General features: G+C 37.9%; 1 protein-coding gene and 1 long non-coding RNA gene across 7 annotated transcripts in view; one reads left to right on the top strand and one right to left on the bottom strand.

Annotated features, from left to right (window-relative positions):
* Window positions 1-20: 20 nt before the first annotated feature.
* LOC113656531 lies at window positions 21-15,647 on the top strand. The gene is made up of 3 exons (XR_003443923.2): window positions 21-100; window positions 6,689-6,747; window positions 15,476-15,647. It is a non-coding gene; the product is annotated as an uncharacterized LOC113656531 (long non-coding RNA).
* Window positions 13,901-16,614, bottom strand: part of pcbp4 (poly(rC) binding protein 4) — an 85,118-nt gene continuing 82,404 nt past the window's right edge. For 5 of the 6 annotated variants that reach the window (XM_047810370.1, XM_027167828.2, XM_027167823.2 and 2 more), the window contains one exon: window positions 13,901-15,007. In XM_047810370.1, the coding sequence (XP_047666326.1) occupies window positions 14,671-15,007 (337 nt within the window). In that variant the 3' untranslated portion in view covers window positions 13,901-14,670. The other variant, XM_027167825.2, reaches the window with a different exon arrangement.

Genomic DNA, 16,614 nt, shown 5'->3' with positions numbered 1-16,614 from the left:
TAAGAGTCAGGTGTGCTGGAGCTAAACTCTAAGTAATGCTTACGTTTGCTCACAGTCTATAAAGAACCTGATATCAAATCTTACACATTATTTCCCAAAAGTAAGTGCAACTCTTTTTTTTTATTATACAGCTCTTAACAATTAAGTTTAAGATATCGACTATACTGATGATGGACAATGATTAACCACTTAAACATTGGGAAAAGTCTATTCCTATAACATTATATCTGGAACATTGATATTGTGGCTGTATCAGTATGCTGTAAAACAAGCCAGCATGAAATACAGTACACTGTTACTACCCCAGTGTTCCTATCTCTGCTTGTCTGTAAGCATTTTTTCCTATTGATGCGCAGCAATTTGACAGCAAACATGAAACGATTTTATTAATTAAACCTGTGTACACAATATACCAATTCACTAGCAAGGGAGCTGATTAAGACACATCCTCTGTATGGACGATCAACACCTCAAACTCCACCACACTGAGCTATATATATATATATATATATAATATATATATATAATATATAGGGGGCGGAGTTTTAGGTGTTGATCGTCGTAGACTTTTGAATTTGAATTTCACTGAATATTTTTTTCAGTGAAAAAATCATTCTGAACATTTTCAATCATACTTGTATATAATCTCCAATCTTACTGAAGATATTAAAATTGTTTAATGCTGAAAATAGTTTGGCATGCATTTTTTTTTAATGGATTGCTTTGCTGAGGCAGCATTTCTCTGTGACCTGCATATGTCTGATTGACTTAGTGCACGCTACTGCACCTGCACAACACCATCAGTGTTTCAACCTGAACAAACTGCATTTTATCACAGAGTTTTCTTCAGCCGAACATCAACAAAATCCTGTTTTAACCAGTCGAGAACCTCACAGCCAATTAATCACTGAATACAGTAGAAGAACACAGTTGAATAATTAGCTAAGGGTAAAGAACCATCCGTCAAATTGGGGATCACGTTTTGTCGTTCCTATACGACAAGTGCTAAAATCTTATCAACATAACGTTGGTGATGTTGTCCTTATCATACCGTGCATCTCATTACCTTATTATTTTTGTGCTTTCCGTCATCCCTGATAGATGGTGCGCCGGCTGGTGGTCCCATAGGAATAGCTGGCTTTGTGTGTGTGTGTGTGTGTGTGTGTGTGTGTGTGTCTTTGTGTTTGTGTGCGTGCGCATGTGAGAGAGCACGTATGTGAGTGTACGTGCATGCAGAAGTTCCCGCTAGCAGCAAATCGACCCAGAGCACTCAATGGAAGCCAGTCTGTTGCTCTTAAGGCTCAGGAAATGGAAGGCAAAAGTAATGAAATATTAATGTGGAATGGTGAGGGGTTCCAGTGAAATCCATTAAAGAGGGGGGAAAAAATCAATTGAACGCTGCCCTGTGCCACTAGAGAAGGGAACTGGATCTGGACACACCAGCCCACACTTATCTCCTCTTACTTCCATGTCGATCGTAAAACGAACAAGCACAGAGCACCCATTAGCGTCGGCCATCCCGAGTGTAGCGTTTTAGTCTAGTACCAGTGCTCCCCAATGCAACTTATGAAGATGCTGCTGTTAAAAAAAAAACCTGCCTAAACTTATGCAATAGTGGCATTGTGTGTAGTTTTGCTGATGCTCATCTTGAAAATAGAAATTGTGTGTTTCCTCATGATGCGTGCAAATTTAGCTCGTTATTTTTGGAACTTCCAAGTACGTATACCTCCGGGCTTGGCAACACCTCAGGTTTTGAATGTAACCGAAGTTAGGTTTTTCCCTGAAATCAAATTCTTTGTACCCTAAAACTCCATGACCTCTATGTTAAATCTTAAATCATACTAGTTATTAGAGAACTGAATCAGTTTATGCAGCAACGTGTAATCAGGATAGGTGTGGCAGCCTTTCCATCTCTTCACTCGACTGCTCCCTGTTGGTCTTAACATCTCAAAGATGAGTTATCATGGCTAAATCGTATTACTATCTTGGGTTACTACGTGAAGCACTGAGAGTAGCTCAGTCACGTCAAGGATAACTATGTAGAGTCATAAGAATGATTAAGTGATTGGTCGGGTATTTCTGTGTCAGGTTTGAGGTATGTTATAGTGCATGAGAATGAGAGGTGCTGCATCTGTCTGAAGGTCATTGATGACTGTACTATGTTGTATTTTAATTTTTGGGACTGAAGATAAAAACAGTCCAGAGAAGGAGGAAATATCTCAAAATTGCATCACATACGTTAAAAATTATATGCATAGGACTATAAAATGTGCAAAAGTGAGTTGCCAAAAGAACAGCGGTTACATACAGTACAAAGGAGCATCGTTAACTAGGTGGATTTATATGCAGCAGTCATGCAATGGTATAAATAACTATATAACATGTAGTTTAACTGTGAAAAGTGTGTGTGTATGTAGGCCTGTGTGTGCACCCGGCTGCATTTCAGAGTCTGTCTGTCTGTCTGTCTGTCTGTCTGTCTGTCTGTCTGTCTGTCTGTCTGTCTGTCTGTCTGTCTATCTATCTATCTATCTATCTATCTATCTACTTCCACCCATCTATCTATCTATCTATCTATCTATCTATCTATCTATCTATCTATCTATCTATCTATCTATCTATCCTTCCACCCATCTATCTATCTATCTATCTATCTATCTATCTATCTATCTATCTATCTATCTATCTATCCTTCCACTCATCTATCTATCTATCTATCTATCTATCTATCTATCTATCTATCTATCTATCTATCTATCTATCTATCTATCTATCTATCCTTCCACTCATCTATCTATCTTCGTAGCATCATTTCCTCAGAAATTAACAGCAAAACCTCATTTAGTGCAATACCAATATATATACTGGGGGCAGTGCAGCTCCATGTCACTGTGTCTGCAACTGTAGAAACAAACTATTGGCTGTGTCTCAAATGGCATACATGCATACAATCCTAGATAATTTTTAAGTAACAGATTTTTTATTATGTTTTACTTAACTACTAAAAAGGTCTATATTTTATACCAGAGTTCTAGGTTTTCTAGCTAGTAAATACTTTTGAATGGATGGTTCGCATTAGTGATTTAGGCTTTATGTGAGTTTGAATTCTAGGTCCACCGAGTAGTCATCAAGTGGTCATTGATCTCACAAGAAAACTATGCACATATTATAGTGAGTGAAATGACATCATGACGTTATTGACCGTAGTTCAGTAATTGATCAACGTTTAGGAATTGTGTCTTACTTATCTGTAAATATACTAACCAAAATACTGAAATAGAATTTCTCACAAAATTTGTTTCATCCAGAAACCTAGTGGGTTCTTTGGTTTGCTCCCCAAAAGGAACCGGAAGAACTAGATACTGTTTACCATAAATTCTTCACTGACTCTTTTCTTCTAGCTCTGAAGTCTATTTTATTCCTTAGGTTGCTAGTATCAAATCCAAAAGGACTCCAAAATCCTCTGTTGGGTCCTTTAGCAAAATCTTTAAACTTCAACTTTGAATGAGGATTCATATAATTTACAAAAGTATATGCGACATAAAGTAATAATGCCTCTTGTGCTGCTTTGTTGGTGCCTGACAACTCTGCTTCCAAGAAGGCTTTAGTGCAAAGGCAGCCCAAATACCCAAAGCTGGATGGATGATGTCAACAGAGGCTGTGTGGAGCCCGAGCATTACGACATGTCTGGCATGACGGCAGCTGAACGGCTTTGGGGTCTCGGTGCGTATTATGACATACCTACATAACATTCAAAGCAATGTTACATGCCTACAAAATAAAGCTTCTTATTGCAGAGAGGCACAATGAGAGAGCGGCACCTCACTAAAACCACAGGAGGGCTGTTTAATCGTGTGTATTTTTAAACCATGAACTGAGCACAAAAGCTTAAGTAGCTAAATCCTATGCAGTATTCTACTATAAATGGGTCCTGTTTTGCTTTCATTATAAATTATGGTCTTCTAGTAATAGTTGTTGCCTTGGTTTTGGGAGCCATCGTCACAAATGAGAATGAAAACTCACGAGCGAGTGAATGAGGGGAAACAGGTTGTGGCTGAAGTGGACAATTTTAGACTCTTCAGGAAAAAAACGTATTCGTTTACAATATTATCAATGCATTTTACAAACAATTCTTAAAGATCTATAGTTGGGGGCTAAGTAGTTACGATGCCATATAGCAGCTATTTATAAAACCCTGTTGTTCATATTATAAAATACATGGGGTGCATGGTGCCTTGGTCATTAGCACATTTGTTTCACAGCTCCATGGGTTGGGGATTTGATTCCTGCCTCCACTCTCTCCATGTTTCTTGTGGTTTCTTCTGGGTACTCTTGGTTCCTCACCATTCCAAAGATGTGATTTGTAGGCTGAATAGCATATCTAAATTATCCTTAGTGTGTGAATGTGTGTTTGCAATTGTGCCTCACAATGAATCCCCACCTTGTGTCTTCTGAGATAGGCTCCAGGTCCCCTGTGACCCTGTGTAGGGTAAGCAGTACAGAGAATGGATGGTGCTGAACAAAAAAAAAATCCAGATTATTCTTTACGTGTCTGTGTGAATCCTGAAGGTGCATCCGTACATCATACACAGTGGTTGGGTTCTGGATTCACCACAATCGTGAACTTACTGAATATAAATGGATGAAATCCAGGTTCTAATGTACACACCTCCATAATGCTTGTCCAACATACACGTACAAGTGTACACTACCTTCCTCTGTGCAGCACAGAGTGCACTTGCAGGTTAGAACATGATTGTTCATTATAATTTATGATGCAATAAAACTCAGTCACATGTACAACACTACAAAGAGTTTTTTCCCAACTATATAAGACGTTGAAGAATCATTGCAACTTTTTATCGTCTGTGAACTCCGATTTCTCGCATAGCAATAACTTTTTGCAGTCTGGTAAATGGAACACAGCATTTTCCAAAGAGTTCACTTAGAACTGGGAAAGGTTCCTTGTTCAGATTCAAAGTTTTGAAAAGTTATAATGTCTTTATTTCTTCTAAGTTGGACGTGTATGTTTAAGATCCCGTTTTTGAATCACGAACCAATGGCATTTATTCGTCAGAGTCGATCGGAACAAGCTCCTGTCCACTAGAACCTTATTTACATGTAATAAATGTATGTGTCTTTACTGTCATATACATCTAATTTACATGGACCACACCCTAATTTGTGCAGTTGTTGTAGCAGGAAACCAAAAAGACGAAAGCATTCAGCAGACTCTAGTTATCTGAGGAAAGATATAAATGGAGCAGAATAAAATATCACAGATATGGATGGTAGAAAGGCTGTATAGTAAATTACACCTTCACCTGAAAAAAAGGATTAAACCTATTTGATTTGTTTTTGCTTGAATTCTTTCTTGCATTTTAAGTCAAAAATCAGGTCTAAAAAAGAGCACTTCCCAGTTTCAGCAGCAAATATATTAAAATTTGTAGCTTTATTTATTTGTTTGTTTGTTTATTTGTTTAATTTAACTTGACCTTAAAATTTGAACTTTAATTGACTATTTAATTAGACTTTTTAGGATTTCAACTGAAGTGAATATTTGTTCTTGAGCCAAGTTTTATACTGTATACATTTACTTACATTTTTTAAATGGTTATTTTCAAATAAATCAAACACCGAAAGACCGATTCCCAAAATGAGAAAAATTGGAACAAAGCAATTTCTTCATAATTTCAATAGACGTGGAATTGAGATTATTTTATTTCTATTATTCTATAGAGATTAGCACTATACATAATATATGGAGAAAATCCATTTAAATTATTACAATATATACAATGATGGAACTGCGAAAATGTAATGTATGTTTGATGAACACCAGTGTATAAGATTTATTTACCAGCTTTACATATCCTATAGATTACTAACACCAGCGGTGTCTTTACAATGTATTGTGTATAGTTATTACAGTATAGCACTTTGCCGTCATTAAAAACGAGAACTGAAAGTCACCCACCAGGAGGCCATCTGTTCAACAGCAGGTGGTCTGTCATAAAGTATAATCTTAGTAACTCTCAGAACTTAAACTTACAGAAGAGAAGAAATGGGGCCGTCAGAGATTTCATCATTTATCCGAAAAAATTACATTAAAAACATTTGTGAAGATGATTACAAAATGATTTTTTACAAATGTGGAATCAGTTGTTTTTGGTTTTCGGAAATATTTTAATGTTGAAGTGGAAATAACATTGTGTTCACCTACTACACATTTCTAAACATTTACCATATTAGTTAGCATTAACAAAGCATGAATGATTGCATATACAACATCAACAGTTTAAGTGATGTTCAACAAATTTTTACTGCGTGTCACTCACTCTCACTCACTCATTTTCTACCGCTTATCCGCACTACCTCGGGTCACTCCCCGTGGCCCGAGAAGTTCGGATAAGGGGTATGAATGAATGAACTTAATGCTAGTATACGGTTTAACACATATATATATTCTACCCTAAAACGTGTCGTAGTGTTGATCATGTGAACCGAAAGGCACGGTGAGTTCATTCAACACGTCTTTCGATCCATTAATCGAGCACTTGTAAGCTGTTGGCCATCAATTTTCACAGTTCTCGTCAAATCCTACCCTGAAGGCAGAGCCTACTAACTGGCAGATGGCAGCAGGTGGCTTTCTTTTCAATGATCTCATCCTGTGATTATCTTCATCTTTCAGGGAGAAATCTGATCCCATGGGAGGTTAAAACAGGACACCTCAGAAGCCTTTGATATGAGGTAAGAAGTTCTATCTCGTGAAACCTCACCAAAATTGTGGTTGTGTTTTGTTTTGTTTTCTTTTGAGAAATAGAGAGAGGGGTGGGGTGGGGGGTGGGGGTGCAGAGGCAGTGAGGCACAGGGGGGAGGTTGAATGTTTCTACACAGAAATGTCACTCCGTCTTCTCCTCTGTGGTTAAAACTGAAGCTGCAGTCAGTCAGCATCGCTTCTTACAAATTCATTGCACACACTGTGTTGGGAGGAATAGAAACAAAACAAAACAGCAGTAGCAGTAGACTGAATAATTGAAAGAAGAGCTTGCAATGCATGTGACGTATTAAAATAAAAAGAATGCCGGGAGTACGATGTATAGCCTAATCACATCACCAGCATGCGCCATTGCCACACAATTCCTGTAAAGCATCCGTCGTATTCGCTGTCGCGACGGGTGAATGTGTATCTGACTCCTTTTACAGTGCTACTGTGAGAGATACTAAAATGCTAATGCTCTGCCGTGTTGGGCGTGTTGCTTTTTACCGGAGGCCATCATGTCAAATCTGAACACGAGGCAGAGCCGCTTATAGATTTACTGTCATCCTCTTGAGAGACACAAATATGACCGAGAGCTACTCCAGGGAATAAAAACTCAGCACTTATACACACCGGAGTGCATGAAGAATATTCAGTAAATGATTTTCTAATATATTGGATTTGCCTTCCAACCAAGAATAATATCTATCTAGTGATAGAACTGGAACAGTTGAATATTAGCATTTGAATCCAACATTCGGGCCCTTGAGCAAGATATTCAATTGCTTTGCTATATATTTGGATCAGGTTATACGTCTGGACTAAATAAAAACATCAGACAAATGAATACCGAGTACAAAAACAAATTCGAATGCAGACCTTTAACACCGAATTACTGTGTTGATGGATACTCATTATTCAGACAATAAACGTAGATCTTGGGAATCATTAAAAGTTTTTACCACAGTGCTGCTGAATTCTCAGTTGTTGAAGAAGGGTTCGATCTCAGTCACTTAGTATAAAACCAGCACAAAGAGGACATCAACTGTCCATCATATCTGGGGGAAAATCAATGCACTTCAAGTTATAATACAAATAGCATCTTAAATCTTGAATCCTTCTGTTTTTTTTTTCCTTTTTTCCCCATATTCACATAAATTTGAATGTCCAGCTCATCAGAATAGACGATCATTTGGTAAAACTTTACTTGAGTAAAGTTAGTTAATCCATTTAAATACTTCCTTCAAATTGAGGCTTTGAGTATTATACACAAGCTGTGTACTTCATATTGTGTTGCTTAGCTAACAACTGAACCAATCCCAGGCTGTGAAGGGTTAACTCTCAGTGCCGGGCCCAAGTGTTTTTTGTGTCCGATTATTAGATGCCCTAATGATAGACCTGTGATTTAAAGGAAACTGCGAACGTTCTACTTACGTTACCGATCTGTTGCATCCTGGTTTGTGCAACAAATCAGCTCACGGAAACATCGCTGTTCGCCCAGTGATGTTCGGTTTATTTGGTGATATTAGTATATTTGTAGCTACTTGTGCAATCAATGCACTTCAAGTTATATTACAAGATGGAAAGTATTTATCATGTCACATGTTTAATTACATTGGCTTCTTCTATGTAGAGACACTTTATTGTTAGTCATTTTAAAGTCAATTCCCCTTAACAACTCATTGTGCTGTGATGTCAGCAGTTTGCATCTCATATTCTTTCATTAGTGGTCTTGTCCAAGCAAGTAAGCTGCTGTGCATGTAAATAGTTTTTTTTTTCTTTTATGCAATTTGCTGCTTTAATGTTCTAACTAAAATCCAGGAATAGAAAAATAGCACTGGATTTTAGTTGAAATCGGCTCTGAGATTTATTATTTTTTTCCCCAAGAAAAAAACAAAAAAAAACAAAACATCGTCATCGCCCATCGTTGGTAAGTCGGCTGCTGGTGAGCATGCGCATTCCAGGATTTAGGATTTTGACTCACAACCAATGCATGCATTTATAATTTGATTTTTTTTTGTCTGCAAGCAAAGGAAACAAAAACAATTCACATACACAGCTCTTCTGTTTGGAAAAGACCACCGTTGAAAGATCTGACTTAAAAAAACGTCGAACAATAACGCGTCTGTACATAGAAAGCATCACTACAGCCGTGTAATATTGCAGATCTATTCAGGATACTCATGACTGAGCAGAAACCTTGGACTAGAGCATGAATGGCTAAGAGAGTTTATTAATCATGAATGAGTGAAAGTGAAAAAAGAATCTCATGTCATTTTATATAACCAGAGAGAAAAAAATGCACAGTATTCAAAAGCATAAGCACAATCGATTAGAAATAATACAAAAATGTCCAAATTGCCAGGACATCCAACCTTCAGCGATGAATGAATGAGATCACAGCTTTAGCAGTAGATCATCATTTCTAACATTAGACAGCAGCTTCTTTATTTTATGGTCATTTTCAGCATCCATAATCTCCCTCTTCTCGTCATTCATGAGCCTAAAGGCGAGCCATCAATCACAGCAACACGCTTGCATAAAATGGTAAATTCACTAAAATGCCATCCATAACACAGCAGCCTGCTTTGGAGCTCTCTTCGTCATTCCGTCCTTTTTAATGTGCTTCTTCCTTGCACTGAATTAAAAGCACAGCACAGTCGTCTTCGCACGCTGGCTTGTGCTAAAAATAGAACTATTGTTGGCACTTGGCAAAATATTTCGCTTCAAAATGTGACAAACCGCATAATAATAATATTCTTCTTCTTCTTCTTCTTCTTCTTCTTCTTCTTCTTATTATTATTATTATTATTATTAACTTATGATGAAAGCATTTCTGTAAATGTTTTTTGTAAATGAGACTTCAACCTAAAGCTGAACCTGGTAACATTTATGAAGGCAGCATTTTGGACACTTACTGTGGTAACAATTATATGTGGTAAATAAACAAACAAACAAACAAACAAATAAATAAACTGAACTAAACTGGAAAAAAGTTCTTGTTTTCTTCATTTAAACGTTAGATGTTTATGATCAAATCCTTTCTGAATAATGAAAATAAAATGTGTGAAAGTTCAGAAATCCTGACCTCCTCATTTAAAATAACAGACGTTTATCATGTGCCCGTGTTACTGCATCATAAAACATAACAGCCAATCTGTTTACCTCATGAGATGCTTCTAATTTGCATATTTATACATGGTTAGAAATGACAGTATGTTCTGATTGGAAGCCTGCTTGTTTGTTAGCAATTTGCGATCTCTTGATTCCTGTCTTTCCTTCAATGCACAATCATGTACGTTTCCTTATTTTTTGCTTAATTTCCTGTTTTTTTTTTAATAATTTTTTATTATTATTATTTTTTTTAAACCTTCTGGTTTATTTGCTCTATGGATGGTAAACTCTGCATCATTCAGGACAATGTAGCATTAAACTACTGATGAAACACATAATCTGTATATTTTGAGGATTCTACCATTTCTACCTCTGACTATCTTCTAGAGTCTTTCCCAGTTAAAGTAAAGAGATTTTCTGGATCTGGGTTTCTGTAGTCAACCCAATACAGTCTGCTCACTCTCCTCTGACCTCTACCTTATCAAAAAGCCATTTTCAGCCACAGAACTGCTGCTTACTGGATGTTTTTTGCACCATTTTGCATAGACTGACGTGTGCGTTTCTGAAATTCTCACACAGGCTCATGTGGCTCCGTCACCCATGCCATGGTTAAAGACACTGAGCTCACAGTTCTGATGTGTTTGTTTAAACACTAACTGAAGCTCTTGACCCACATGATGTTAACATTGTGCCGCTGCCTTGAATAACAGGGATGCAGGTGTCCCTAATAAAGTGGCTGGTGAGCATATATAGAAGTTATTATTACATTTATCAAGCACTGTTCATGTACTGTAAGCTGTGTGTCGGAGAGAAGGCAGTTTCACTTTCTCTCTAACATTCCTACCGAACTCTTGTACACTGATTTCCTTTTTTTTTATTTTTGGCTGAAACTCCGAGCTCTGTTTTTAATCCCAGAACTAACCAACCCCCCCCCCCCCCAACAGTTTAGAGGCCTATTCTCTTTCTCCACCACTCGGCTCTTTCCGGTTTACGACTCTGTCGATGGTGCCAGGTCCCATTTATGTTGAGCGGAGGCTCTCGACAGCTGAGAGTCCCACACCGTGTAATTAGCGGCTTCCATTTCGGGCATCCTTTGTCTCTGCCTTGTCTTTAATTGCTGGTAAATTGTAATTATTATTCTAAACATCGCCTAGATGAGGTTGTTGCTGGGCTAAGTTGCTCAGTGACTTTTCTAGCTTTTGTCTTGGGACGCTTTTCCAACTTGAGACGGAGGACGTCAGTTACACAGGCACTGGTGGAGCAGAACAAATGGCTCTTCTCATGCAGGATGCATCGAATGATTGTATATGTAGTCAACTCCAGTGTGTGTTTATGTGACACAGGCAGTATTGCAGGGTTATCATTACACCCCCCTCAGCCGCCCCCCCCCCCCCCCCACACACACACCCAAGATAACCCCTTCATGCCGCCTGGAAGAATTTGCTTGTGTTTGAGCAGCTGTTGAAGTGTGAGCTTATTCATAGCAGGCTTTCATCTCGGGCGTTGTCGCGTTGTCTTTGTCTATTTTTTTTTGTGTCTGCACAGCAGGACGGTTGGGAGTGTATGCAGGGGATAAAGTTAAAAAGTTTGGCTATTTGATATAATTGTTTACCTTTTGTGTTTTTTAGTTTTGCATACTAACAGATTTCAGTTTTAAAAAAATAATAAAAACGTGATAAACCTTTTTGTTTTTGTTATCCATTTATCAGTCTGGAGTATCTGTAACTTAGCCATTTAAACAGATATTGTACGTGGGTATAAAGCAAAAAGGATCAGAACAGAAAGTGTGTCTGAAATCGTGTACCGTGTGGTAACCACCGCATTCGATTCAGTGTCTATTGTGTTTATTTCAGTGCCTATTGCAGGTTACTGCATTTGATTCGGTAGCCTACTGCAGTTCATTCAGTACCCTAGTGCAGTAGCTACCGAATCAAATGCAACAGGCACTGAATCGAATGCAGTCACTACTGAAGCATTCGATTCAGTTGCTACTCCAGTCTGCTGCATTTGATTCAGTAGCTACTGCTCGGTGGTGTTCGAGTATTCCCTGACCAACATGTCAGTGTGTAGAATGAATACAATCCTGACATACTACATTTGTCATGTTGGTACTGTCCTAATAACGTGTCATTTTTTTTTTTATAAAAAATTGCAACCGTTTTTTCTTTGAACCGTTTAAGAAGTTAACAATTTATTCAGTTGTTAAACAAGTTCAGCTTAACTACGCGCAATAAGGTTTAATTCAAACCGCCGACCTGCTGCCTTTTGTCATTTTTGATTGTTGGCTCTTCTGCTTCATCTCAGCAGAAGCTGTAGGTCAGCTGGGAATTTCTCACCTACTGTTTTATGAACACCGATCATTCAGACGTACTACACTTAGGTGCACTGCTTTTTATAGTAGGATAGCAGGGAAATGCAGACGCAGCTAAAGTTACTCTAACAACTTGATGTCAATTCAAACTTTGAAAACTGCAACATTTCAAATATTATATTTTTTTCATAAATGAACAGCAGATTTCACCGTTTATCCCTTTAAAGTTGTCTAATGCTGTGGAATGGCCATGAAAGAAGTTGGCTCCTGTTATCACTTGCATTATAACTGCTATAAATGACCAACCTTTCTCAAGTCGGTCTTTTTTAATATGACAATAATTTCAGTCTCATAAGAAATCTCTTTTTACTTCTGACAGTTCTAAAGGCTGACTTTAAGGACTCCTTCTAAAAATGCAACCCAATTGTCACCACCTAGATAATTTCACCTGAATTTTTAATTACTTTTGTTATTGTATACCAATATTTTATTAGTGGTAATGTTAATATAGACTATTAATCAACATTCTAACCAATTAGAGCATTAAGCAGTTCTGTGTTATAAAAAAAAAACAACCCACAGGCATGTTACACAAATCAGATAGGGATTTTTCTTTTCGTTTTTTTTTTTAACTGAGAAAAAACATGTTGATAAATTGGTAAAAAAAAATGCCAAACAAAGGTGATTTTAGTTCTTGTCACAGTCCCTCTTTTTTTCACACAAGAGAAGACACGTTTCACCCCTAATTCCTTCACACACCGCACAAGACTTAGACCGTGTTAGATTTAGGAACTTTAATTTGGATAACTATGAACAACAAAAGCACCAGAATCAGGTTAATACAGTATGGTTTTATTCATTTGTATGGCATTAATGAATGGAGAAAAATCAAGAGTCACACACACATGTGCCAGGCTCACACCCGGGTGCAAATAAAAAAAAAAATAAAAAAAAATACATAAATTAAAAATTTTACAGAAAGTAGTCAAGCAGTTGAACATTTCACACTCAAATTTTGGCCGTAGTGGAATTATCACGTTCAAGTGCAATGTCGCATGTCATAGAGCAATGCATGTACCGTTTATTTATACAGTATAAAGTGGTGGTTACTTTGTGTTAATGTCTGGAATGAGATAATGGATATAATACAACAAATATATAGAATGTATATGTGTATATATATTTATATATTTATATATATATCTGTGTGTATATATATAATGGCACGGTTCATATCTGTGCTCAGCCTCATCGCTCGCTCTTTCGGCAATAGTCCTTTAACCCGGCGTTGGGTTATTCAGGGCTGCCGATGAGGTGTGACACAGGAAACCTCACTGAACCACCGAGAGATGTTTTGCATAGACGCCAAGTTGAATTCATGCAAATGACTATGTGTGGCGTTAGAAGAAAACGTGAAAAAAAAAAACGAGGAACGCGTACACCGGGTCGAGATTTACCACATCGAACAGATGAATTGGTGAGGAATCGTGGCCATGTTCTGCCATTATGATCTGGCTTTACAAAAATAAGTGAGTTATATTCATATATTTATTCAAAGGAAAACAGTTAAATAAAATAAGAAAACGTATTCAAGGTCTATGTAATCAAAGGTGAATGAAAACTGTCATGATTACAGAGCTACAGTTGATGCACATTGATGTCCAGGTCAATGAGTAAAATTAAAATGTTCAGTCCAGTATTGCTTTTGTCTTACTGTGTGTGTGTGTGTGTGTGTGTGTGTGTGTGTGTGTGTGTGTGTGGCCTTTTTATTCTCTCTCAGTGAAAAAGGCCCTAGTCACATCACCTCCGTAAATGAACAGTGAGAAACTGTATATCTGTGAGTGGAGACGGCTGTCGTCATGGAAACCACTTATCGTAAAACAAAACATACATAATAAATAAAATAAATAACCCATTTTTAAACAAATGTGACAAAACATTAAAAAAAACAACCAACACAATGCGAGCGTTTAAACCTGTCAACTTCTTAAAAACCTCCCCCTCCCCCCCCACCTATTTTCTTTAATATATAGTTTAGAGTATTAAAAAAATGAGAAAGTTTGTATACAGAGGCATACACAGATATCGTTGTATAAAAGCTGATACAGAAGTGTTTAGCATCAGTCACCAGTGTCTCATCGTATAAAGTCTTTTGCGGGAATATGTTGTAATCGTTAATAAATAAGAGTGGACAATAGACGGGTATTAGGATCCGGAGAAAATTTGAGGGTAGGAAGAAGCTATGGCTTTCGAGGCTACATCAGCCAGGGAAGAAAAAAAAAACAAAGAGAATTGTTTTAAATACGCTATTGTCCTAAAGTTCAGGACAAGCTATGTAACAAGCTAAATCAAAACGAAACAAAACAAACAAAAAAAGGGTAAAGTCTCTTTAAACTACATGGCTACAACAGGTAAAAGTAGAGGAGCTCCTCACTTTGCTTTGAACAGACATGAGATTTATTTATTTTTGTCTCTTTCAAGACGAGGGTCAGTACGGAGCAAATTTCTGGCGCTCCGGTTTCTTGATTCCATTGGCTGAAGAGATCTTGGCCGTGTAGGATGCCAGGGTAGCGTGGGCCGGAGCGGCGGCGGCTGTGCCAGCGGGAGCCGAGAGTGTCAGGAAGGGGACGGATTTCATTCCCAGGAGGCTGGAGAGGGGGAGGGCATAGGGAGCGCCCAGGATTGGAGCGTGGGGCAGAGCGCCCATCGCTGCCAGGGCTGCGGCGGAGGACGAGGCAGGGGAGGCGGGCTGGGTGAAGCTCATGTTCAGCTCTACGGGGCTCGACATGGAGGAGGACTGGGCGGTGGATTTGGCGGTCTCTAAACTGTACAAGGAAGGAAGGGAAAGGAAGGGTGGAGAGGAAGAAGTGTCGGGACGGACAGGTGGAGGGACGAGGGAGGGGAAGGGAGCCGGATGGAGAAGGGTTAGAAGGTTAAATAAAAGACATGTTAAAGAAAGAATTCAAAGAAAATAGAAAAAAAATAAAAAAATAAAAAAGGAAACAAAAAAGAAAAAAAATCATAAGAGAGGTGTGTTTTGCTGGAGGTTGCAACAGATTATTTGAGGGGGGACCTTGGCACTCATGGGGGAGGTGCTGTTTAATTCGGGGTGATGGCTCGGGTAGGGGCTTAGGGAAAGGAAAAAGAATGATTTTAAATTCATTAGGACTTCCTCGATCCACATTCGGTGGAAAAGACAGCAAATGCATTTGGCAATATGCCATCCATTTCGAATGCAACTGATAATGTGCGTTTGTCGTTTTTTTTTGTTTTGTTTTTTTTTTTCACTTTAGGGCATATCCTGAAATTGGGATACCACAAGGTCAGCGGGTGATAAAGAAATTGGGTGTGTTCAATATGCAGAACTTTCTGATGCAACACTCTGTAACGCTGCATCTTTTGAAGGATGGGTGGCTTCCTCAGCCTGAATTATATGACGTGAATAGAAACAGCAGGATGAAAGCATTTGATTTAATCGACTCATTAATGAAACATTGAACTACAACAGTGGATTCACTGACTGGCTTAAAATTACTTTCACAAGACTTTTTAACCTTCTCAGAAGTTTACAGCTCCGAAGTTTCCCCTTCATGTGCCTAAGAAGCTACACCGCGTACTGAAATTTCCATTCTTAAGTACATTTGAAATAGTTCGGAATATAATGAATAAAGATTTTGATTTGTATGCAAGTCCTTATTCTTCTTTTATGATTTTATTCAACTCTGTGTTGCGTCTTTAGTCGTAGCATTATAGGTAACTGTTAATTAATAGGAAACTACCATATGTGTTCAGTAGCTATGAATAATATTTAACTATGTGGTACGTAGCTAGTATCTAATAGGTAAGTACAGTACTGTGCAAAAGTTTTAGGCAGGTATGAAAAAATGCTGTAAACAAAGAATGCTTTCAAAAATGGAAGTGTTAAACATTTATTTTCATAAATAAACAAAATTATGTGAATGAACAAAAGATAACTCTAAATCAAATCAATATTTGCTGTGACCAGCCTTTGCCTTCAAAACAGCAGCAGTTCTTCTAGGTACACTTGCACACAGTTTTTGAAGGAACTCGGCCGGTAGGTTGTTCCAGACATCTTGGAGAACTAACCACAGATCTTCTGTGGATGTCGGCTTTCTCACATCCTTCTGTCTCTTCATGTAATCCCGGACACACTGGATGATGTTGAGATCAGGGCTCTGTGGGGGTCGTGCCATCACTTCATGCTGGTTTGAACGCAAAAACTAGTAACACCAAATATTGATCTGATTTAGATTTTTCTTTTGTTTGCTCACTTTGCATTTTGTGAATTGACAGAAATAAACACTCATTATTTATATTTCTGAAAGCATTCTTTGTTTACAGCATTTTTTCCACACCTGCCTAAAACTTTTGCACAGTACTGTATGTGGTAATTAGCTTGTATTTCAATAGC

Source organism: Tachysurus fulvidraco, chromosome 2 (assembly GCF_022655615.1).
Source record: "Tachysurus fulvidraco isolate hzauxx_2018 chromosome 2, HZAU_PFXX_2.0, whole genome shotgun sequence".
Taxonomy (NCBI): Eukaryota; Metazoa; Chordata; class Actinopteri; order Siluriformes; family Bagridae; genus Tachysurus; species Tachysurus fulvidraco.
This window is presented reverse-complemented; position numbering and strand designations above follow the sequence as displayed.